Genomic DNA, 24,109 nt, shown 5'->3' on the forward strand with positions numbered 1-24,109 from the left:
AGATGAAAGATTGGTAATAAAAAATAAAAAATAATCTAAAGAATCAGTGGACGCTCTCCAATACACGTCACAAACAACACCCGCACACAAACGTATCGACACATAAATAACAAGACCACACAGAACTTTGTGTTCATCTGCTCTTTCACAGAGGAACAGCAACAGGTGGACGGATCCTCTAGAGGCGACAAGCAAATAAACTCCAGAGAGAGAGAGAACTCTTGAAAGAGCAGATGTTGGGGATCTGCGTAAATTATTACTAATTGCTGACTCTTATTATCTGTAATACTAAACACACAATCACATATTTGCACATACACACGGACTTAATCGATATTCCTATTGCCTTACTTTAATCCCGCCCATTCTTTGCTCTCCTTTGAATTCCTTGCCATTTTTCAGCCAATGGATGGTGGGTGTGGGGTTGCCAGCGGCGGGACAGCGGAACTTCACCGTATTGGCGGCAGGAACGGCCAACAATTTCTTCTCCATCCGGTCGGAATGGGTCCAGTATGGAGCTTCTGTTGGACAGAAATATAAAAATGAGAATCAAATCACATGCTGCTGAAAATATAAACTATAACTTATGTAATGAAAGTTTCCCAAAACATTCCAATGCACAGTACATGAATCCATAGGTGCAAATGGAGCTCTATATAAGTGTATGTTGACATGCAGTGCCATTTTTCAGGGGGTAGGGTGTTCCCTCTCCGGGAGTCTTCGTGCGGGTGAATGTTTATGGAAAGATTTTTCTTGTGCGCTCTGTGGCAGCGTCAGACTGGCTGCCTAATTCCCAGACTGAATTAAAATTTGTTTGGAAAAGCAAACACACTTACATACACTCTTACGTGAGTGTGAGGAGTGTGCTCTTGCGGACTGAACACTGAAAGATTCCCAGTGTTGAATCCTTCACAGAGCCATGATCGCACAATGTGGATTCCTAATAATAACAGCCTATTATAATAACGGACCAATTTTCCTTCATTTAATCTTCCCACAAATTTAGTATATAATGTTGACTGTCATGTGGTCGGGTCTGTGTTTATGCTTCCTAGTAGCTAATGCCAAATATCAGAGCATAAATACTTACAGTAACATTCTTTAGCTAAAATAATAATAGTCATTATTTTCATTTTCAGACAAGTCTTGTACTTTGTAAGTGTGTGTGTGTGTCTTTAAGAGATTGAGTAAACATACTTTCATCCCTCCTCAAACAATTAAATCCAGATCCGATCAACCCGCGAACTTGGCGATTAAACCCACAGACGCCACATTTCGCTCCAGACATACATGCAAGCTCACAAACACACATCTGTGAGCGCGCACACACACACACACACACACACATACACACAATAAACCCATTTACTAGACTGAATATAATTCTCTTGTGCATTATTTGCTCACACTATCAGATTGTGAATGTGAAGGGTGATTGGCAGGCAGGCATTTCCTTTGGCATAACTGACACACTGATGCCTACATACAACACACACACACACACACACACACACACACACACACACCCACTCTCTCTCTCTCTCTCTCTCTCTCTCCCAGTTTGCACTGCATACTCAAATGGTCAGTGGAACTGTCAGGAAAACTCACCCAACAGTGGACCTGGCCCCTATGTGTGTTTGTTTGTGTGTGTGTGTGTGTGTGAGTGTGTGTGGTTTGCTATTTTATAGAGTTCAATACAGACAATTTGAGCTTTGAAGTGGGAACCGCGAATCTACAGTGACCCAACTTTTTTTCCATTTCTTTTATTCTACAGCCAAAAAAAAGCCATCAAAGTGCAGTTCAACTCCACACAGCTGATATTACGCACAGCTTGCTTCAGTCAGCCAAACTGAGAGCAGTAACCAGCGCTGCATCATTAAGATATTACAGAATGATGTCATCAGATGTCACACGACCTCAACTCTTCTCAAATGTTCCAGAGAGCCCAGACCTCACAGCTCTCAGCTCCAGTGTGCTCTCATCTCTCTCTCTTTCTTAATTAGAGCTGGATTACTGGTCATTAAACTCTAAAGGGGTTTTGGTTTTTCGCTTAATCCCTCGTTTCATGCCCTCCCCTCAACCCGGAGACCCTCCCCCAACCCCTATCCCACCACAACAGACAGATGTGTTAGCTTTCCCTTCCCTCTCTCTTTCTTTAAAAAATCACAAATGAGATCTCTTTCAAATCTCAGTTGTTTCTCCTACAAAGCAATGATATTAGAGAATGTCTCCTGCATCTCAAATCTCTCCCTCAGAGAAAGACTCACAGCAATCTTGTATGTGTGTCATCAAGAGTTTCAGAGATCCTGTTTTATTTTACTATTATTTACAGTATATACTTTTTCAATATTTTTTTTATGTTTTTTTAATTAGCTTTAATTTTTATATTTTCAGCTTTTATTTAAATTTTTGTTTAGGTTTGAGTAATTTGAATAGGTGCTTTTGTCAGTTTTTTTTTTTTTTGTCAAAAAAAAGTAGTAAGTTTTTAGTGTTAATACTTCAGCTTATTAAACTTAATTATTTCAGTAAGTTCCCGAGGCAACTTTTCTAATTTTTGTTTTAGTTAAGCAAGTTTAAGTTTTCCATCTAATATTTATTATTTATTTCATTTTAGCTTTATTTTAATTACCAACAAATATTTTTTAATAGTTTTAGTTAACAATAACAACACTGAAGAGATCTCGATGTTCTCAGTTTTTCCAAGATATCAAAGTCTGCGAGATTTCAATATTTACTCAAACATTTCTCAACAAATTGAAAATATCTGGGCTTTGCTATGCATTTGATTTATTTATTTATCTCTATACACTTATTCTATTAAAAAAATGAATTTGTCTCTATTTGTATTTCTCCTAGGGGATTTTTAAGAAACATCTGAGATAAAATGTATTCTTATGTAAAACATAATTGTCTGATCTTCCTTAATTCTGCTGAGCTTTGAAAGAGCAAAGTTTGTTGTCGTGTCTGATTAGTCACCAAATCCTACTTTTCAATTAACCTTTTAAAAATGGTTAACAAACAACTTTTGACATGACTGGTTTGAAATATGAATAAAATCAGATATTCTGATTCTCTTGCTACAGTATATTGACCTGTTTGCCTGTATAGACATTTATCAGAATGTGTTAATATATATATATATATATATATATATATATATATATATATATATATATATATATATATATATATATATATATATATATATATATATATATATATATATATGTCAGTTGGGTCACTGAAATGAACACTAAAACAGAATCTTCCTCTAGTTTCTTTCTTTAGTTGTTATACACATAGTTGAAGATATTGTGACTTTTTCTGAGATTTTTAGTCACATTTCAGTTGATGCTATTAGACTTTAAACTATTTCTTTTCTTTTCCTTTCTTCTCTCTCCATCTCTCGTGAGAATTTGCATGTTCGTATCAAGTGGGGGAAAAGTAGCTGATGAAATGAAATGCAACCTATCCCCAGCTAAGAAAGACAGCAATCACATGCATTTATTGCAAAACAGAGACACCTCATGAAATCTCAATCAAAAAAGAGGAATGAAATGAGAAATGAGAGGGTAAAACACACCATTTCCATTACCTGCATCGTCCTCATCTTCATCATAGTCCTCATCATCACCAGAGGACAGCGAATCTAAGAGAGACAGGGAGATGGAGAGAGTGATCTTATTACTACACAGCACAGTGGCCTTTCTGTATGAACAATGAACCTATTCATATGATCTGCAAAATGAGGAAAATAAACTGATAACAAATCAAAACCAATTACTACACACACACACCCCCCAAACACTCACACACACAGAGCGGTTAATGGATGGCAGATGTTAGCCGAGATTCAGTGAGATTTCTGACAACAGCTGTATTTTTACACACATGTCCTGAAATACACACACACACACACACACACAAATACACACTCCCGTATCCTGCTTCTAAATGAACTTATTCAGAGGGAGAAAAAAAACACTATGACCCTGAATAGGAGATTATTCTGTCTTCAGCTCCTCCTCTGAACATTTACACAGGTAAAACTGTACACCACACACTCCTAAAATACCAGTGGAGCGTGAAATCCAACACTAGGCCTATTTAGTACTAAAGATATGCTGTTACTTGGACACTGAAGCTTTCTGTGTGTGTGTGTGTGTGTGTGTGTGTGTGTGTGTGTGTGTGTGTGTGTGTGTGTGTGTGTGTGTGTGTGTTAGTTTCAGATTTATGCTATATTTTCACATTTTTGTGGCTTCACAGTCTTTATTGGCTACTGGGAGTTTATGTTACATATATTTTTTGAGTTATGATGGTTTGTGTTGTTGTTCTGTGGTGTTTTATGTTTTTAAAGGATTAATACACCCCAAAGTCAAAAATTGACACAACGTCACTGACAAAACCCATGCAAACCAATGTTTCATGTCATCGATGTCAAACCTGGCGTGAAGCATCTTAAGACATATGCTTCATCCATACCACTTTATTTACAAAATATTAATCTTCAACGCGCGTTCACGTGAGCACCACTAAGCATGAGTATCGTGTTGACGTGAGAGCAGACGTCGTTGCGCATTTTGAAAATAAAGTGGTAAATAATGTTTTTTTTAGTGCAAACAAAGCACTCGTATCACTTCATTAAACTGAGGTTAAACTGGAGTCACATGGATTACTTTCATGAAGCTCTCAGATTTCGTTAAAAAGATCTTCATTTGTGTTCCGATGATGAACGAATGTCTTAGGGGTTTGGAACGACATGAGGGTGAGTAATTTTATATGAACTATCAATGTAAAGATATGTTGTGTGTTGCATGTTGCTGTCTATCAGTGTGTCTGGTAGCTGTTTTTAGTGTTAAAGTGTGCAGAACAGGATATTGCTGTCTTGTGGACATTTTATCGGCATGCAATAATTGGTGCAGGTTGTGAGCCCGTTTCACTTTTTTTTTCTCTGTCTTTCTCCAGACGCTGCGAGAAGGAGAGCCGGTTTGCCCTGGCCTAACGCCAAACACATGTTGGTAAAAAAAAATTAAAAATCTCCCTGTGCTCTTACTTTTTCCATTTGCTTTAAATGATAAAGAGATTCCAGATAATTACATTCTAATTAGTTGTCAATGAGCAGCTCAGCTTGTGTCCTCGAGTTTACAGAACCAAAGATCACTCCACACTACCATATAAAAACACACACATTACAAACACACACGCCCCACAAAAAAAAAGAATCTGCATTCAAGCATGTAATGTCTGTTTGTCTTAAGAGTTTAATGATATCTTTTTTGTTACAGTATGAACCTGTAGTATTTAGTAAACTGTGCAAATTCAACAGCAACAGCATCAAGAGCAATTTTAAACATGTTTTTCTTAACTCATTATTTGATTGGACAGCCAAACGTAAAATTATTTTTACATATTTAAACGTACAATATGTAATTTTTTCCGCCGCTAGGGGTCGCTAACCTCTTACAATAACAAAGGCGTAGTTTGATGACGCAACATTTGCTAAGAATTATGGATCTTGTCGTCAACGTCAAGCCGACCGATCTAATAATGTTTATGGATGAATAAATACATCGATGTTTTCATGACTGTGATGTGAAGCAGGTCGGGATTGCTAAGAGACAGCTATCAGCTCCACACGCGACGCGAGTCCCGTGGATATAAAAGGAATATGGACATTTCATTCTACCGAACTACACGCAAGTGCAGAATTACTACTCACAGGTCAGTTTATTAGACAAATTAAACTTGTGAGGTAACACAGCGCTGTTTCACTTGGTCTAACATTACACTATCACACTAAACTGCATTTGAATGTGTTGAAATTTATGTTATTCTACGTGTTAGTTTGTCTGTATAAGACTAGCAGTAAGCTAGATCAACATAAGAATAACATACAGATCATATTCTAACATTTTATCATTGTTGAACTATATAACATTGATTAGTTTTATGTAAATGTGCTCACCTGTTTAATAAATTACATGTAGGAGCGGTCGAAGTCTCGGACGTGGAGCTCTCGGCATCTCGAAAACACAGCGCTGATATTGATTCTCGTTTTAGTTCTCCTTTTTTATCCAAAGTTTGCTTGCCATGGTCCATAATGTTTGAACGAAACAACAACAGCGTGCAAATAGACATTACGAACTACACAGTTGTCCACGTCTGTCGCCTTGGTTACTATCAGAGGGCTCTGGTTACTATGGCAGTACGAGCGGAAACCAGGGAGAACGCGGATATGACGCCATTGACGGCGACAAAACGGAAATAAAGAAACGGTACGTGTCTTCGAATTAAATTACAAATTTCTCCTGGTTTGAAAGTTGTTGGAAACAGTCAGGATAATGTAAGAACACAACTAAAAAAAAATATATAACATAGGCTAGATAAAGTGATTTTTGCTATTTTTAAAGCAAAAAAATTACATATTGTACCTTTAAAAAGATTTTTTTTTCCAATTGTTAATTTAATTATAATAAACAAATGTTCTTATTTTAAAAATAATTAAATAACACCAATTAATTATTAGATATTAATTATTAATGAACTAAATAATTATAAACTAACACTATACTAAACAGCACTTGCTGAATTAAGATCATGTGTCAGTAATGTAGCATGCCAGCACTGAAACGTGTAACACTGCATAATGCAAACTGCAGCACATACTATTTTTATATAATAACAGACATTATACAGTATATTGCGCAGTAAGCAGTGTTCAGATTCCATTCTTCAGGGTTTGAATTGTAAAAGATAATAATACCTGACAGGCCAGTTCAATGGGCCATGTGTGATGCACAGACAAACAACAACTCTAGTGTCTATTCTAAAAATGTTCACACTGATTTTAATTTGTAGTGACCAATATATTCTATTTTCCTCCCTACTTCCCCAAAGAGGCCCTATTTTATAACACCCATTTTTATTCTGGTAAAACCATACACAGTTTAAAACAGCCCAATTACTTTGAAATATTAAGCAATATGAGTGTTATTGTGCTTGTTTGATAAACGTCAAGTCAGCCTGTAGGTGTGTGCTGGGAGTATGTCTCAAGACCTATTTGCCTGTTGAGAACAAGTCTGACTGGTGAGTTTCCAATTAGTGTTTTGCGTGCCTGAGCTTGTGCACCAAAGTCTACTGTAGGGAAGGAACAACAAGACTGCTACTTAAGTATTATTAGGAGAGAGAAGGAGAGACTGACCGGTGACTCTGACGGTGTAGTTGCTTAGCAGCATGCTGCTGTGGGCATGTCTACAGGAGTACACCCCCGAGTCTTCATAGGAGACGTTGATGATGTGAAGCACTTTTTGCCCCACCCGCATACGGTTGCTAGGAGACACGGCATTGCCATCTTTCTGCCACACGATGGGAAGCAGGAAGTCATGCGGTGTGCAGGACAGATCCACGGTGTCCCCGACTCCTGCTACGTGGTCATCCAGAAACACTTCCGCCTCACTCGACACCCAGTCTAACAGAGAGAAAAAAGAGAGAGACATGTTAATGAAGTAAATTCATTAACATTGTCTACTGCTGTATCAGTAGACAATGAGCTTGCTGCTTAACCTTAAAATACTTGGTCAGCATTTGCAGTGCGCTTTCAGAAACCCTCCACCTTCCCCAGCTCCACCTGTATAGATCTGCTACGGGTAATTCATGTATGCTATATTGTACATGCCTACTATTGTAATGGATATGAGAGTTGTCATGACAGAAATGTGGAGATTATATCTGAAGTGACTTAAAGCATGTTGAAGGTATGTATTTAATTGATTCGATTTACATTGTAAGTCTATGTAAACTCATTGGCGTCATTGTATTCTTACCGACAGTAATTCAGAACGCAAAATGTTTTTTTTCCCCACTCGACTATTATAAGGGTGTATAAACAGTTTAAAATAAATCTTGCTTAGCAAGTTAGGGAAAGTTGACGATAATATCTAGCTAATATTTAAGTAGCTAATTTAATTGTACAGGCGTTTGATGACAACTCATACATACCCCTGAGATTTGTTAGATATGATAGTATGTTCAACATAAATTCCCAGGGAATCGAACCCATGTTGTACTCGAACCCTTAATTAACAGTTACTGTTGTTATTTACATCAAAAAAAATTTTTTTAAAGTTCTTAAAAGAACATTTTTTCTTCATGTTAAAAATATTTTAATTATCTGAAGAACTTTTGTCCAATGGAAAGTTTCCATGGATGTTGAAGGTACTTAGTGGAACCATCAATGGCAATAAAGTACCTTTATTTTTAAGAGTGTAGTAGAGTTTGACAGGCAGATCTACAATTCATTTTAAATAACAAAATCACTACATTTTTCCACCAAGACTGGTCTAAAAATCACACAATCGCACAGCAGGAATAATAAATAAACAAATATGTTTATTAACCACCCCGGTGAACGCCATGGAGACCCCGCTGAGGCGCAGAAATGCAGCATGCTGGAATAATTATTCCACCTAACACAGTTTCCTTCATTTTCCTCCATAAAACCTGGTTTTCTTTCTGTAGCATCTCTATCACTCTCTTATTTTCAAAGTGACATTCATCTCTGGGAAGAGCGGTGACAGACTCACAAAGGATTGATATATTTGATAGATGTTGCGCTTGTGCGTGTGTGTATGAGGTCAGGAGTGTGTTGGCAGACGGCTTGCAGACAAGACTAAGCTTGAGTAGAATACAGAATCGGGCATATGAATTATAGATCGCCCCGCTACATGTGAACGCATACACACATGCTGTTAAGCGCAAAGTCCAAAAACACCACTCTGTCTGAGACTGTCTGAAGGCCACGTGAAGTGTTAATATCTCTTTGATCACTTCTCATATCAGTTCTTGTGTGTTTCACTCTTGAACGCTGTCACGTCTGCTTCTCCATCCCCTTTTTCTACCTTTCATCTTGTCTTTCACTCATTTCTCTACCTCTCCCACCCCATACCACTCGAATCCGAAGGTACCTCAGTGCTTATCAGATGGCGGCACCTTCAGAGAATAAAACGCTGCTGTGTGTGTGTGTGTCTATTCTATATCCTGTGGAAGAGAGGGTGTGTGTGCTTGTGAAACATATGCTGGGCCCAGTGAAAGACACTAATGTGCATGGGGGAAGGGGTTATAAATAAATATCATAAATGGCTACTGTGTGTTCCCATATTTCCCAGGAGGAGAGTGGAGAATAGAGCTAGTGTGAGCGCTGAGGTTTTACAAGGCTGATATAGAAACCTCTTGAGGGCAACAGATCAGGTGAGATTTTGGCTTTTATGAAGGCTTACAACCTTGGTTTACTCTGTAAGACTATACAAGCCTCCTAAGTCACTGTGCTCCGAAATGCATAATGCAAAGTATGTATCTGTTAGCATTTCCATTATCGCGGTTACTCAGGTTAAGTACGATCCCGAAGTATGTGATTGGAAATCTGCTGTTTTTGAGTCGGAAATGTCATGTGACTAATCACTCTGGAGCCACAGGATATGACATCTTGACAACACTGATTGGCTCAAGTCAAGACTAGTTCGCTAGAATCCAGCAGTGGTCAAACATCCTGGATGTGATCCGTTGGCATAAAACACACAAATGTCCTGGCCTTGGTGACCACAACGCTACCTTCATCCAAAGCCTGTAATCATACTTTCTCTCTATAATCAGCTTCATGTATTTTCATAATCATTCAAGCACCCATTTATATTCAGCACACACACACACACACACACACTTGCATGTATTGAGGACAGTTTTTCCTTTGATCAAGCGGAAAAGATGAAAGGTTTTTTTGTGTTTTGCCAGAGTTGTGCGGAGTAATATGTGAGATGTAATTTAAAACTGCTGCCATGGGCAACACAGCAGTTACTGGAATATATCTGACTGCTTTTATGATGAAACAGGTCAACAAGGCATTTTTTAGCAGTAGTTTTGGGGTCAAAAGTTTGGGATTCGTAAGATTTAAAAAAAAAAAGTTAAGTCTCTTACGCTCACTAAAGTAGCATTTATTTGATAAAAAATACAATAAAAACAGTATTCTATTTTAATATATAAAATGTAATTTATTTCTGGGATGGCAAAGCTGAATTTTCAGCGTCCTTACTCCAAGTAATGTAATGTCACATGATGCTGATTTGAAACATTTCTTATTATTATCAATATTGAAACAGTTGTGCAGCGTAATTTTTTGTTATAAAGGAAAAAATGCATTTTTCTATTTTTTTTTTTAAATAAAAATACCGATTTACAAACACATCTATGTTTTGAGAGGTGGTTAATGTGGCCTCTTGATTTATTAATTTTTTGTAGAGACTTATAGTGAGTCGCTATGCTGTCGCTATGCATTTACTCTCTCTTTCTGTCTCTCTCTCTCTCTCTCTCTCTCTCTCTCACACACACACACACACACACACCTATTTCAGATTTTTTATAAGCTTGTTTCCTCATGGGGACCAAAAAATGTCCACACAAGGTTAAAATGTACAGGTATTACTTGAGGGGACATTTGGTCCCCATAACATTAGGAATAATAGGACCACACACACACACACACACACACACACACACACACACACACACACACACACACACACACACACACACACACACACACAGTTGACAGCATGTGATAAATGTATGCACGACTAAGAGTCTCTGGTTCCACTTGTTTTGGGTGTTGCAACAAAGCGACAGGTTAAAACAAGAGAATGAGGGGGAGGATAGAGAGGGTGCGTGGACACACACACACACACACACACACACACACACACACACACACACACACACAGTCATGGCTGAAAGCACAGGTACGTGATCTATTGTGACACAGTGTAATCAATACATGCAGCTGATTTATAGCAGCTAATTAGTCTGCACCTTTATCAACTCACAGACACACACACACACACACACACACACAGGCACGCACACCAATGTGAGCTGTGCCAGTATGCTCTTTTGCCGTTTCCCGCTGCTTTCGGTCGTTTGGCGTGACACACTCAGTCAACAACCCCTACGGTCATCTGACCTTCAGACTGAAAACAACACACATTCACGCACACAGTCTCATGCACACTTCTTGCATGTTACAATCTGGTTACTTTAAAGGAGTATATGAGTATCTAGTCTGAGACGTAGATGCCGGATGTAGGAACCTCACGTTTCTGAGCCAGAGCCCCCTCTAAATGAGACTGGCATGAAAAAAAAAAGAAAGAAGCAATCGGCGATTAGGATTACGACAGAAAGAGAGGTGGGCGGAGAAGAGTTTGCAGCTTGTTACCTCTTTTATTCTGTCCTGTTGAGGCGTGTGTGTGTGCGATGGAGTGCCCGAGGAAAGTTTAAGAAAGCTGCTGCATCCAAAAATAAAGCCTTGTCTACACACACACACACACACACACACACACACACAAACCCTCCCGCATCAGTGCTCTAATTAGTAACGGAAGCTGGATGTTCTGAAGATACAGACCCCATCTAGAGTCTGAGCCAAACCCTTTAAGAACACACACATGCACATATTAAATAAATATACACATAACTTGCTTTATCTCTGTGCTAAAAAAAAATCAAATAAATCATTTTCAACACATACATGTCTACACCCTCAAAGAGTCACACACACACACACACACACACACACACACACACACACACACACACACACACACACACACACACACACACACACACACACACACACACACACACACACTGAAACAAACACACAGGTTGAAATCAGTGATTGGACCATCTTAATTGTCATTCCATAGACGAACTGGCCTAGTTTCAAACCCTGCACACTGTACAGAACACACACTCAAAACACACGGCAGTAGCTTGAACACATGCTCTTAATCTAAAGTAGCATCAGCAAATCTTTGGATATTTCACAAACTATTATTTTTTCCAAATTATTTCTTAAGTAGTTTTCTTACAAGTAGGGTTAACAAAATTTGTTGTATGATCTTTTGAACAATAGAAACTTGTTTAATTACGAGTGGAAATTAAGGCTTGTTCTTGACCCTAACCCTAAATGTTACATTTATTAAGAGTCCCAATATTCACATTAGTAGTCAAACGTTATGTTTAAAATATTTGGTGACATACTTTGAATGTAGTATTTAGTAACAATTTATTTTACACTGTTTTTGTTACACATTACACGTGCTTACTACAGCAATAACTGTAAATATGTGTAAATACAAGCAACAAACCCTCAACTAAACCCTATAAATGTAACCCTATAGTAAACACGTTGTTAATTAATGTTACTCAGTACTTAACTGTATAATTACAGCGTAAAAAAAGTGTAACCCAATATTTATTTGTTGGGTAATTTAGACCAAGAGAGGACAATAGAGCAGTTAACAATATCCACCCATATACATTTCAAGGGCCAATATAATACTGATATATATTTCTCATCCTGGCCAATATATATTGGTCTATCACTACTAAATTGTTGTATGTCAAATGTGTGCTGTAAAGCCCAATAAGTTGTCTTAACTCTCTGAATGAAGTTAAAAAATGTCATTGTGATGATGACAGAATAAGAAATGAGCTGAGTGAGATGTTACTCTTTCAACTCTGTGACCTCAAATTGCCCTTAAGGAAAACACAAGCGATCAAGCAAATACACACACAAACAAGTCACCTCTCCATGGCCTCTGCCCTTCCCCCTTTACCCACTCTGTCTTTTAGTATGAATAGAAATATAGCATTTTCAGAGAGAACCGAGAGAGAGAGAGAGAGAGAGAGAGAGAGAGAGAGAGAGAGAGAGATGGGGTATTACTGGGCAGGAAAAGTACTAATCCTCTGCCTTGCTTCCTTCCAGCCAATGATACCCAGAAGCAACTGGCAACAGCTGCTCAGAAAGATCCTAAATCACACACACATACACACAGTCTGAGTGTATTAACATGAATATGCAATACCATTTATAACTCAAAGTTATAAACAAAAACAGATTCCCCTAAACATGTGACAGACTGTTTAGTCTATCACAAACTGCTTATAACTAAAACCAAAAAATTCTTAGGGCCCCGCTGTCCCTGTGTAACATTATAACAGTTTATAATGCTCTCACACAGCTAAACAAAGCCAACACTAGATCACTTTCAGTTACAAACTGATCAGTGTGTGGTATAAGCTTTGTTACACTGTCATAAATGCATTATTCATGCTTTTTGTTACACTGTCATTAATGCATTATTAATGCTTTATAAACTATTCATAAGCATCCCAGGAGAGAAAGCAGCCGTCACACAGGACTCTGTGTTCCTGACTCTAATATACAGTATAACACACTAATATACCAGCCTAAAGCTTAAATCAAACCATAATCCAGAAGTGATTGATAGATGGACTGCTGTTTTTGTGACACACCAAGCACTGGTTTGTTGTGTGTGTGTGTGTGTGTGTGTGTGTGTGTGTGTGTGTGTGTGTGTGTGTGGTACTGTATGTGTTGGACCAGGAATATTGCCAAGGCAGAGGTTCATTCCATGGGTGGTAAAGGAGAAGTGTACATGTCTCTGTGTGTGTTTGTTGGACATCTTACAGCACATAACTTCTGCCATCTGTTCATGACTGCCAAAAGTGGTATAGAAGAGGTGAGGCAAATCAGCAACACACACACACACACACACACACACACACACACACACACACACACACACACACACACACACAAAAACACACGTTGACTTGGCTAAGTGACGGCATACCATAGACCTCTATTGTTTTTATATAAACCTAATTATAATTAATATAGGCTATCTCTAACCCTTACAGGAAAACCATTCAAAAGTTTGGGGTTGGTACGATTTGAAATTGTTTTTGAAAAAAAGTATCTTATGCTGACCTAGGCTGTTTTTATTTGACCGCCATATTGTGAAATATTATTAAAATATAAAATATATGTTTTTATATATATATATATATATATATATATATATATATATATATATATATATATATATATATATTTGTTTTTTTTTCTGTGATGCATTCTTCAGTCTTCAGTGTTGCATATTCCTGCAGAAATCATTCTCATATATGTTTTGTTACTTAATAATTTTTAGGAAACTGAAACTGTGATGGATTTTTTTCAGTATTCTGTGATGAATAGAAAGTTCAAAAGAACAGCACTTTAATGTAAAAGAACCACAGAAATGTATATAAGACTCAAAAAAAGAATAAAAGGAGTCGTCTGACAAGAATTGGTCCAAAGAGGAACAACACACACACACACACACACACACACACACACACACACACACACACACACACACACACACACACACACACACACACCTGTTTGTTTGACCACTTATGACTTTTAAGTAAGTATCTAAGTAATGTCCTTCAGGGGAACTTATAATTACATTGAAGACACCCATCCTACAGGTTGACAGGCCAGCAAGTGTGTACGTGCTTCACACGCCTCTGCCTCTCTGTGTGTAGAGGTGTGTGCGTTACTGCGCAGGTACTGGTATAAGGAAGACACTCCATGTGTGTGTGTGAACAGGAGGTTATCGACTGCATTCTGAGGACGTGTTTCTCTTCTCAATATTAACTCATCTGCTGACCAGCAGTGAGTTTCAAAGATCATTAATGAGGTGAACAAACCCCAACTAATAACAAAGAACAGAAAACATTCACACAAATGTGCAAAGGGTCTATAAATGTCCATAAATAATCAGAAGAAATTGCAAAATTGCCACTTTAATATGCTGTGCCTAAGAACACATTTTACTAAAATGCAGAGCCTCTTGTGTCTTATTGATTTAATCTGTCTGTCTGAAATGATTTAAACTCACTGTCACTGAATTAACAGACCTAAAAAGACGGGATAAATAGTGGAATCGAAAGAAAGAGAGAGAGAGAGAGAGAAACAGGGGATTTGGTGGTTAGGATTAAGAGTGAAAAGGAGCTGGGTGGTGAAGTGTTTGCAGGTTCTTGTCTCCTAACAATCCCTCTTTGTTTATTCTGTGGTTTCACTGAAGACTTTCTGCATTCTCTCCTTTAGACCATGTGTGAACATTAACTGTAATTCTCTCGCTGTCTCCTAATATTTGCCTGTTATCAGTATGAGAAATCAGATCCACCACCAATCAGACTATCTCTCCCAAAAGCAGAGAAATGGGCCAAGAAAGCATCAAGCTCCTTTCTATTTTCTAAGTGACTGTAACATGTTCAGTAGAGCTAGAGCCATCTAGAATCAAAACACAACAGAGAACTCGGCCAAGAAACCTGTCTTTAACAAACAACTGATAATGATCAACACATCTCTCAGCACCCTGGGCTCTCATACCTGCCCACATATGCAGAAAATTCAGACAATATCTGCCTAGAGCGATAAGCTTTTAATCAGTCCACACACACACACACACACACACACACACACACACACACACACACACACACACACACACACACACACACACACACACACACACACACACACACACACACACACACACACACACACACACACACACACACACACACACACTTAACTGTCATGTAATCCACTCTGCAGGGCCTCATCCGTCAACTGTGGGATAATAAATCAATGGCAAGGACAAAGTGTGTTTACATAATATCAGCTACACAAGTGTTCATTGCAACAATACCCACTTTGTGCCACTGTACAAACTCAGCCTGTCACACTGACCAATCGAAGAGGCTGTAACTCGAGCTCCTTAAAAACACAGAATCACTGACAACCCTTTCATTTTCATGTGATAAATAATAGTAACAAACAGTACTCCGTTTTCGAAGCAGTTTTTACGCTATTTTAAGTATTTAAAGAAGGTTTCGTGTTTCAAAAGGAGGTGCAGAGATTCAGATGAACTAAAATGAATCATTCAGACTAGTGTGAACACGGTTTGACTGATTCATAGAAGAGAAACAACACATTCATTTACCAATCAAACATCAAGTGGCTTGCAAGTTTTATTACACAAGACCTACTGTGTGTTTTGAAGACAAAATACAGTGTAAAATCATAACTGTAGAAATGTATATTCACAATTGAAATGTCCACGACCTTTCCAGTCATTTGAGATAACTTTGAATGTTTTTAAAAAATGATTCTGATTTAGATGATTCACTATAATGAATCACAATTTCAGACCAATCTGTGGTTTGACAGATTCATTGAACAGAATCTGTTTACAAGAATAGAACACTGACAAATCAATAATTATTAGAGAACTCTAAACCAAATATTTCAGATCGAAACATGCACTATTGTTCAAAAGTTTGGGGTCAGTAAGATTTGTTTTGAAAGAAATGAATACTTCTACTCATCAAGGACACATCAAATTGATCAAAAGTGACAGTAAAGATTTTTACGTTACAAAAGAGTTCCACTTTAAAAAAAAGCTGTTCTTTCAAACTTTTGTCAAAGAATCCTGACAAAAAAATGATCACGGTTTCTACTAAAATATTAAGCAGTACAACTGCTTTATTCATTGGTAATAACAAGAAATGCTTCTTGTAAATCAGCATATTAGAATGATTTCTGAAGGATAATGTGACACTGAAGACAGTTCAGACTGAAATATCTAAATTGCATAAATATTTAACAATATTTCTCTTTTTAATGTATTTTTTTATCAAATAAATGCAGCCTTGGTGAGCATATGAAACTTCAAAAAAAAATTCTACAGCCCCCAAACTTCTAAACAACAGTGTAACTTTTCCAGGCATGGAATTTTTCCAGGTTTTTGTGATTTTCTGGGAACCCTGCAGACAGTAAGACAGAGAAGGTGAAGTGTAATGTCTGACCTGTGGGCTCTGGAGACAGCAGGTGGGCGCTGTCCACCGAGTGGAAGATGAGGGACACGAGGTACAGGAGGAGACAGAGCGGGACCATCCCGGGCGGAACGACGCGGGGACGGGTGTCCTCACCACAGAGACCAGACTCAGACATCCTCCACCTTTACACACATGCTGTCAATGTGGCGCTGCCACAAACACACTCCTGTCAGAAACGCTGATTCTTCCCAACCTGAAATGCAAGATCATATTCAACAATCATAATAGGTCTAATAGAGAAGGAACACAGAACAAAGACTTTATCATATTTTTAGGAGTGAAGAATAAAAATGGTCTCATATATTCAATCAACATTATGCCTGTTTTTTTTTGTTATTTTGATAGGGGACATATTTTTCAAAGCACTCCATTGAAATGCCATGCTGACGTGCAAATGTCTCCAGCAGGCTCTCTGCGTATACTGTAAATTGAAAAATAAAGTGCGACGACCACACACAACTGCCACGAGAGCATGAAATGGAGTGATTTCATATTACGTGTCCTGCGCTAGTTAAGACGAGACTGGGATTTGTTGTAAACTCTCTTTTGCGTTCTTACTCTCCCTTTTTTTTTCTCTTTCTCACTGGTCGGGCTACTCTGAAACACCTCTTACACTAAGCTAACACAAACACACTTATCTCTCTAAAGAAAACATATGCTCCCCTCACACTCTGTGACTTGTGTGTGTGTGTGTGTGTGTGTCTGTGTCTTGCCGCATAGAGAGTTTACATTAGTCACAATAAAAGGAATGTAAAGTGCTTTAAATACACACATGTACACACACACATATATACTGTGGGCTGTATGGTTTGGTTCCCCGCTGAGAGATTTTCGTTCAAAGACGTTGAGAAAATGTGAGAACTCTGGGTTGCTTTAAACTTGAACTCCTGTTATTTCAGAACAGCCTTGGTTTAGACACACAAAATGTTTGTGTTAACTTTAAACGGTGACATTCTTCTCCAACGGACCCACAAACTCTCCTGAGGCTAGCGTGGCGCTGTTTTTCTTTCCCTTGACGAGCAGACGCTCAATTCTTGGTCAGCACATACTGAAAAGAGAGAGAGAAAGAGAGAGAGAGAGAAGCCAGGTTGGTGTGTTGAGTAACTCAGTGTTTTCTCTGGCCGGCGGAGCAGGAGTGTGCACTGCGCTGTGGGCTGATAGTGTATCAGCGCTGGCTGTTCTAGGAGAGAAGGGTTTATTTGTGGAGCGTATTTCTGGAGTGTGTATCGTAGGTGTGTTTTTAGAGCATGTTTCTGGAGCCATACTATCTTACAGTAACAGTGATGGAGAGGCCTTAACAAACTTTTGATATATTCTTAGAAATAGCCTTATATTATTATGCATCATGCATCTTTTTGGAATACTTGATTATGATTGGTCAATCCCAGCAATCTGCGGTCATATATTTTTGTAGGAGCACTATACTATATAATTGACCATTTTGACCAGACAACCAATTTTTGAGTTCTGCTAGACAAACTATGCAGTTTCTTTCTCCAACAATATGCAATAATTTCATTAATATTTCATGTCCATTTATTTATTTGGCAATAAGCTATGTAACAAGCAGGGTAATATACAGTCAGTCAATAATCGAAAAATAGACCTCTTTGGGGTGATACAAGACTATCCTGATCACCCTGTATGATTTTATTTGGGGTAATGACTAAAAGTCATTTGAACACAATATACATTACCATTTAAAAACTTTTTTTCAGGATTCTTTGAAGATTTTTTTGAAACAGAATGTTTTTGTAAAAATATAAAAGTAAAAAAAAAAAAAAAACTGCATCCTTCCTCAATAAAAGTATTAATTTCATAAAAAAATAAAAAAAAATCTTAATGATCCCAAACTTTATTGTATACTTCTTTGCAGAATAAACTTTAGGATATAGGCAGCTGGGATTGTGTGACATGACGGATACGCAGGAGTGTGCTGCCGTGTGGTGTGTAAAACTCTCTCAGAAGAGTCAGTGTTTATCTATGGGATTACTGAAGAATTTGATTTGGACTCCATTGAAATATTATGATTATCCGTTGAGTCAATAAATCAACATTAGCTACTATGTTTTTACTGTCTGTCTGTATATCTCTTTCTTTGTCTCTTACTTTTCGCCCCCTCACTCAACTTTGAATGCATATTGAAGTATATTATATTAAAAAAATACAATGCTCTTTCTATGACAATCAAACAACTACAGACCTGAACAAGACCATGCGAGGATATGCTGTCATATCCCGGGTATTCATGTGTGTAATGTCTGATAGTTTTGGGTGAAAGAGGGTTTTAATGGAATCCTATCACACGCTAGTCACACCTTGCAACAAATCTGGGACTCAAAAATGTCAGTAATCTCCAGTAATTGTGCAGCCATGTCAACGGCCAGCCCAGTCTAAATCTGCCAATGAAAATAGGGATTAGGAGGGAGACAGAGTAAAAGAGAGATAAAGAAAAAGAGAGAGAGAGAGAGCAGATGAAAAGCTGAAGTCTGAGGTGTCTCTATTAGAGTTTGGCTGTAATCCTCTTCCGAGGACTTCACTCGCCCTCCTGCGGCTCTCTGAGAGCTCTGTCAGCGTGCATGTGGGATTGTGTGCGGCTAGGGGTTTGTGCGTTGCTTCAGTGTAGACAACTGCATAAAGGTGAGAATTAAACTCACTAACCCACCCTTTTAAACATCCCCATGGAGGAACACATCAAAAAGACACAAATCACAGAGGAGCAAATTACAAACCACATTTACAGATGTGTGTCACTGTGAAATTATGGGTTTCTCTAAACTTTTCGGTCAGTGACTTTTCTGTGCTTTCTAGCATTAAACTCATCATCTTATTTGCTTACATGCAGCATTTGGTATGACACTGTCCACAAAACCATTCACAGAAAAGTAAACCTAAGGGTAATTAAAAAATGGAGGATGAAAGGGCGAGAGAGCACAGTAACATTGTCCATTGTTTATTGTTTGCTCGATTTCATTCATGCCGTTTTTTTTGTTCTTGGACTGCATTGTGCATTGTGTAAAATGATCTTGAGCACTTTTTTTTTTTTTTTTGCTTTATATATACTAAAAATCACTTGAAAACTAATATGGTCTAAATAAAGAATAACAACCTTTAGAGAAAGAGAGAGAAAGTTTGATGGCACTTCTTCAGGACTTCAACTCCCAAACTTTCGACAGTCCACAGAGTGGCGTATTGATTTTGAGCCGGCACCGGTCCACTAAGGGTCACAATTAGAAGAGGAATCCAGATTGAAAAGAGCCTCACTTTTCCCTGCTGACACAACCGCTCACATTTTAGTTGTGTGAATGTCGCTGAGAGACCTTTACTGGTTCCAACAGAGCTGGTTTGAAAAGTGCAAGGGAAACATGGCTAGAAAAGTAATGATTATCTCCCAAAAAATTGGTGTGGAAATTTCGAAAACTGGGAGATGACGATTGCTGCACACACTGCAAACAAAGCTTTCAAGTTTTCAAGACATTTCTACTCCATTTAATGAGTTTTCAGAGATTCAACTGATTTTCTTATCTGTAAATTAAGTTACAGTAGTACAATAACTGTAATCACCACTTAAAAATGTAAGGCAGCTATTAAACGTTTCAATTTTAGTAGATTAAAATGTTTTACAGCACTTAAGTTCAACAACCAAATTTCACCAGGACATCTGACAAGCTGAAACAGACAGAAAGAAACTTTATCATCTGCCATAAAGTCCAGAGACCTAGACCTGATAAAAATAAAGAAGTAGGCTACTCAAGATTATGTGAAAACCTAACAGTTCTCAGCATGGACTCTTCTCAGTCGTTTGAATGACTCTGGTACATGAGGTGGCTAATTGCCCCCAGTAGCCCGCGTTAACACCTCCAGAGACTCTAATTCACTCCGATAGCTACAATTGGTTTCAGATGGCCCGGCGGATAAAAAACTGGTGAGGTTCGCTTCAGTGTGAGCTAAAAACAACACAAATGAAGCCCTGCAGAGGTGGCCGCAAAATAAATGGATGTAATTTTGGTTTTAAAATGCGTCATACGCCAAGTTGTAAAGGGTTTAGTCTCTCATCAGACAGACACGTAAACTGAGGGACTGTTAAAGAGTGGAGTTTACAACAGGTAAACTCAACATACTGTGAATAGCTCTACATTTTTTTGTTTAAGTGCAGCAGAAAAGCGCTCGAGCGCTCACCGGGAAGATCGCCTGATACAGTAAGCACCCTTGACTGTGTTTTCCGTCACCTCACATCCCACGGTGGGTTTCGGCACCATTAAAACACCTACACCTATAGGCTATGACAAAGACAGGCTGCTGACCAATTACAGGTTGGTTTCTGATTCGAGTCTCAGGAAACGAGTAGTCATTTTCACAGCTCAAACCGACTGTCCACACAACAGGCTACATTATACACTGCAAACACTTTTAATTGAGACTTATTGAAAATGTAGGCTACTGTATTGCAGCACAGGTGCGGCTTCTCCTCACGACTGGTAGAGCAGCTTTCGAGCACGCGGTACTCTCTCTCTCTCAAACACACACACACCGCGCAACACCTGTCCGACTGACTGTACAGGCACACACCACATGTCACCGCGGCTCACTTCTACACTAAAACTTTGTTTCCATTCATAAGGCTTCGATTGAATAGTCTAATTGAAAAACACGTTTTGGAACCAAAACAAGGAAATAACTAGAAATATGAGGTAGGCTATAAGACATTTTCCTATCCCTCCAAAGGCGCCTTTACACTGCTGAATTAAGGGTCTGAGCAGCTCTGTCTGCTTCAAATTCTGTCAAAATGCACACAAAATGCCCCCCCCCCCCCCAAAAAAAAAAAAAAAAAACAGGTAAAATATGCCCCTATAGTAGGCCTAGATTAGGCTATATCAGAGACGGCTCTGATGCTGCTTTGCGTCCATGTAAATGATGCATGAGCAGCCTAAACGTTATTTTCATGACTATTTATTTTATAATTTATATATAAAAAAAAATTATATATTTTAATGTCATAATCCATGTTTCTATATTTAATAGACCTACCACACAGTTAATTTATTATAGGCTATCTGAAATTATTAAAGACAAAATAATAATAAATAATAACAAACTTCTCACCAAATTCCTTCTTGACAGTAATCCTTTTCAAGATCACAATAAAATATGTTGATCGGCTTTTTGAGAAAGACTGGTCTGCGAGGTCCCTCCAGATGTTCCGTGAATCACATTCAGGGGGCAAATCATCCAAATACACTGACGTTTTTAAATCCAGGCGTAAAGAAAAATCTGAGCAGACGTGAAGTCAGTCAGTGGAGTGTTTGAGAAGAAGCTGTAGGCTATTCACCACATAGCCTTGAGTTATCCGTCTCTGTCCAGTCCTTAAACCCTTCAAAAGTGTATCAAAACCACACTAGGCTGTTTGTTCATCTAAAGGAGCGCCAGTGTAGTGTTTGGTCGTAAGAGAGTATCGGGGTCCCACAGAAGAAGCTCCGCTCTTCTCTGCTGCGCTGTCCGGGCACAACTGCTCTGCTGCGCCGCTGGGTCAGTTGTGAAGTGCGGGGCGTTTGGTGCTGTGTGAAAGCTTGGCTCACAGACTCCCACTAACAGTTTGAGCACCGGGCTCTGGAGAGAGGGAAAAAAATTAACTAGGATCGGATTTCAAACCGCGTCCCTGCTGCGAGTGCGGTGCTCGCCGCCTAACGCCCCCCTCGCGAGTTCAGGGAGAGAGAGAGAGAGAGAGAGGGAGAGAGAGAGAGAGAGAGAGAGAGAGAGGGAGAGAGAGAGGGAGAGAGAGAGAGAGCCGCAGGCGCCTCCCACACCAAACCCGAATAGGCTATTCAATCAACTTACTCGCTGTCAAATTAGCTGCGCTCAGCGAACCCAAACCGCGCTATGGACTGTGGAGAGAGTCAGCAGAAAAACAATTAAAAATAGCAAAGATTCTGCTGTACAAACTATTTTCAGGGTGCGAATTGTAGCGGGGTTTGAGGGGCATGTATGACAACGTTCAGTCAGGGCTAAACTTGCGACGAAGTTTATAGAGTTATTATTAGTTATTATAGATTTACACAGCAGAAATATATCATCACAAAAATAATGTTTAGGCTAGTTTAAAACAACTTTAAGATTACTTGTAACTGCTGCATTTATAGCGACAAAACACAATTTGTATAGAGAGAGATGAAAGTCAGTCGATGGCGCCCTTAAAATTGCAGACAGAAATCATAAAAACATGTGATCATGTTTTAAAGTTTAGTAAAAAAAAAATATGTATTGCAGTATTTATCTGTGCACATCATTTTTTATTTATTTATGTGCCCTTGTAATCTTTAATCAATATTCAAATAATCAAATTTCTTCTCTGATGACGTGTTTACTGGCGTGAGGGCGGGACAAACTGTCACTCACATGACATCACAGTAGTAGTAAACCACAACCATCCAACAATCCAATCAGTTCCTTCCCGATGGACAAAATCAAGCACCGTCCTACTAGTTTTCTTGTTCGAGAAGCCTTTTCAGTCGGATATACATCACAATAGGGAAGAAAAGACAATTATAACATGTTTAATGCTAACTTCAACATATCATTAATGTGTGAAATAGCCTATACTTACCAGCAAAAATGTTTCTGGTTGTATGTCATATCATGTTAGCGTTGCTGAGTTCACTGACAAATCACATGCTGCTGGGAATAAAAGCACATGAACATTTCTATATAGCACCATGATCTTTTTTGCTTTTTATGCAATTACTTGGTTTTAAATGAAATGTTATACCCCCAAACTTTTCTTGTATGTTTTGATTCTTTTACCTGGCTGCAGACATCTCATGCTGCTGTCATGTCTTCAACAGAAACCAGAAGTGCAAGTGTGTGTGTAATTACAGGTTGTGTCATCAGGTATTTCTATGTCTCTGTACAGGTGTGTGTGAGTGTGTAGGGTTGTGTGTTCCTGTCAGTGTGTGTGTGTGTGTGTGTGTGTGTGTGTGTGTGTGTTGATTTTTCATCTCATAAACCTGTCATGTGTCTCCTGAAGGCTGATTAGCCGAGCGCCAAGTGTCGACGAGAGCCGTAATTCTGTAGAATAAGCACCAAAACAAAGACTCAATTACTTTTAAAGCTACAAACATGTTTGCCGAGAGAACTTTATGAGACCATAAAGAGAAGAAACCTCTTCTTAATTACCAGAGGAGTCTGTGTACGTGTGAGGGAAGCAGAGACAGGGAGTTCTTATAGCTGTCCATCTGTGTTTGCTTTAAGAGAAGGGCTGTTAGCCTGCGAGTGGTAAAATCAGCATGCAAACATGAGGATCCTCAGTCAC

General features: G+C 38.5%; 1 protein-coding gene across 8 annotated transcripts in view; it reads right to left on the reverse strand.

Annotated features, from left to right (window-relative positions):
• The window catches only part of fgfr3 (fibroblast growth factor receptor 3), a 44,887-nt gene extending 21,434 nt beyond the window's left edge, over positions 1 to 23,453 (reverse strand). For 4 of the 8 annotated variants that reach the window (XM_081350487.1, XM_081350485.1, XM_081350483.1 and 1 more), the window contains exons 1-8: positions 23,405 to 23,453; positions 23,197 to 23,301; positions 22,639 to 22,685; positions 21,907 to 22,410; positions 16,774 to 16,996; positions 7,202 to 7,468; positions 3,584 to 3,649; positions 352 to 521 (exon numbers count right to left, since the gene is read on the reverse strand). In XM_081350487.1, the coding sequence (XP_081206613.1) occupies positions 352 to 521; positions 3,584 to 3,649; positions 7,202 to 7,468; positions 16,774 to 16,918 (648 nt within the window). In that variant the 5' untranslated portion in view covers positions 16,919 to 16,996; positions 21,907 to 22,410; positions 22,639 to 22,685; positions 23,197 to 23,301; positions 23,405 to 23,453. The remainder of the gene's footprint in view (positions 1 to 351; positions 522 to 3,583; positions 3,650 to 7,201; positions 7,469 to 16,773; positions 16,997 to 21,906; positions 22,411 to 22,638; positions 22,686 to 23,196; positions 23,302 to 23,404) is intronic. The other 4 variants (XM_081350489.1, XM_081350488.1, XM_081350490.1 and 1 more) reach the window with 2 other exon arrangements.
• Between the last annotated feature and the right edge of the window lie 656 nt (positions 23,454 to 24,109).

This window comes from Scardinius erythrophthalmus, assembly GCF_964197995.2.
Source record: "Scardinius erythrophthalmus genome assembly, chromosome: 21".
Lineage (NCBI taxonomy): Eukaryota > Metazoa > Chordata > Actinopteri > Cypriniformes > Leuciscidae > Scardinius > Scardinius erythrophthalmus.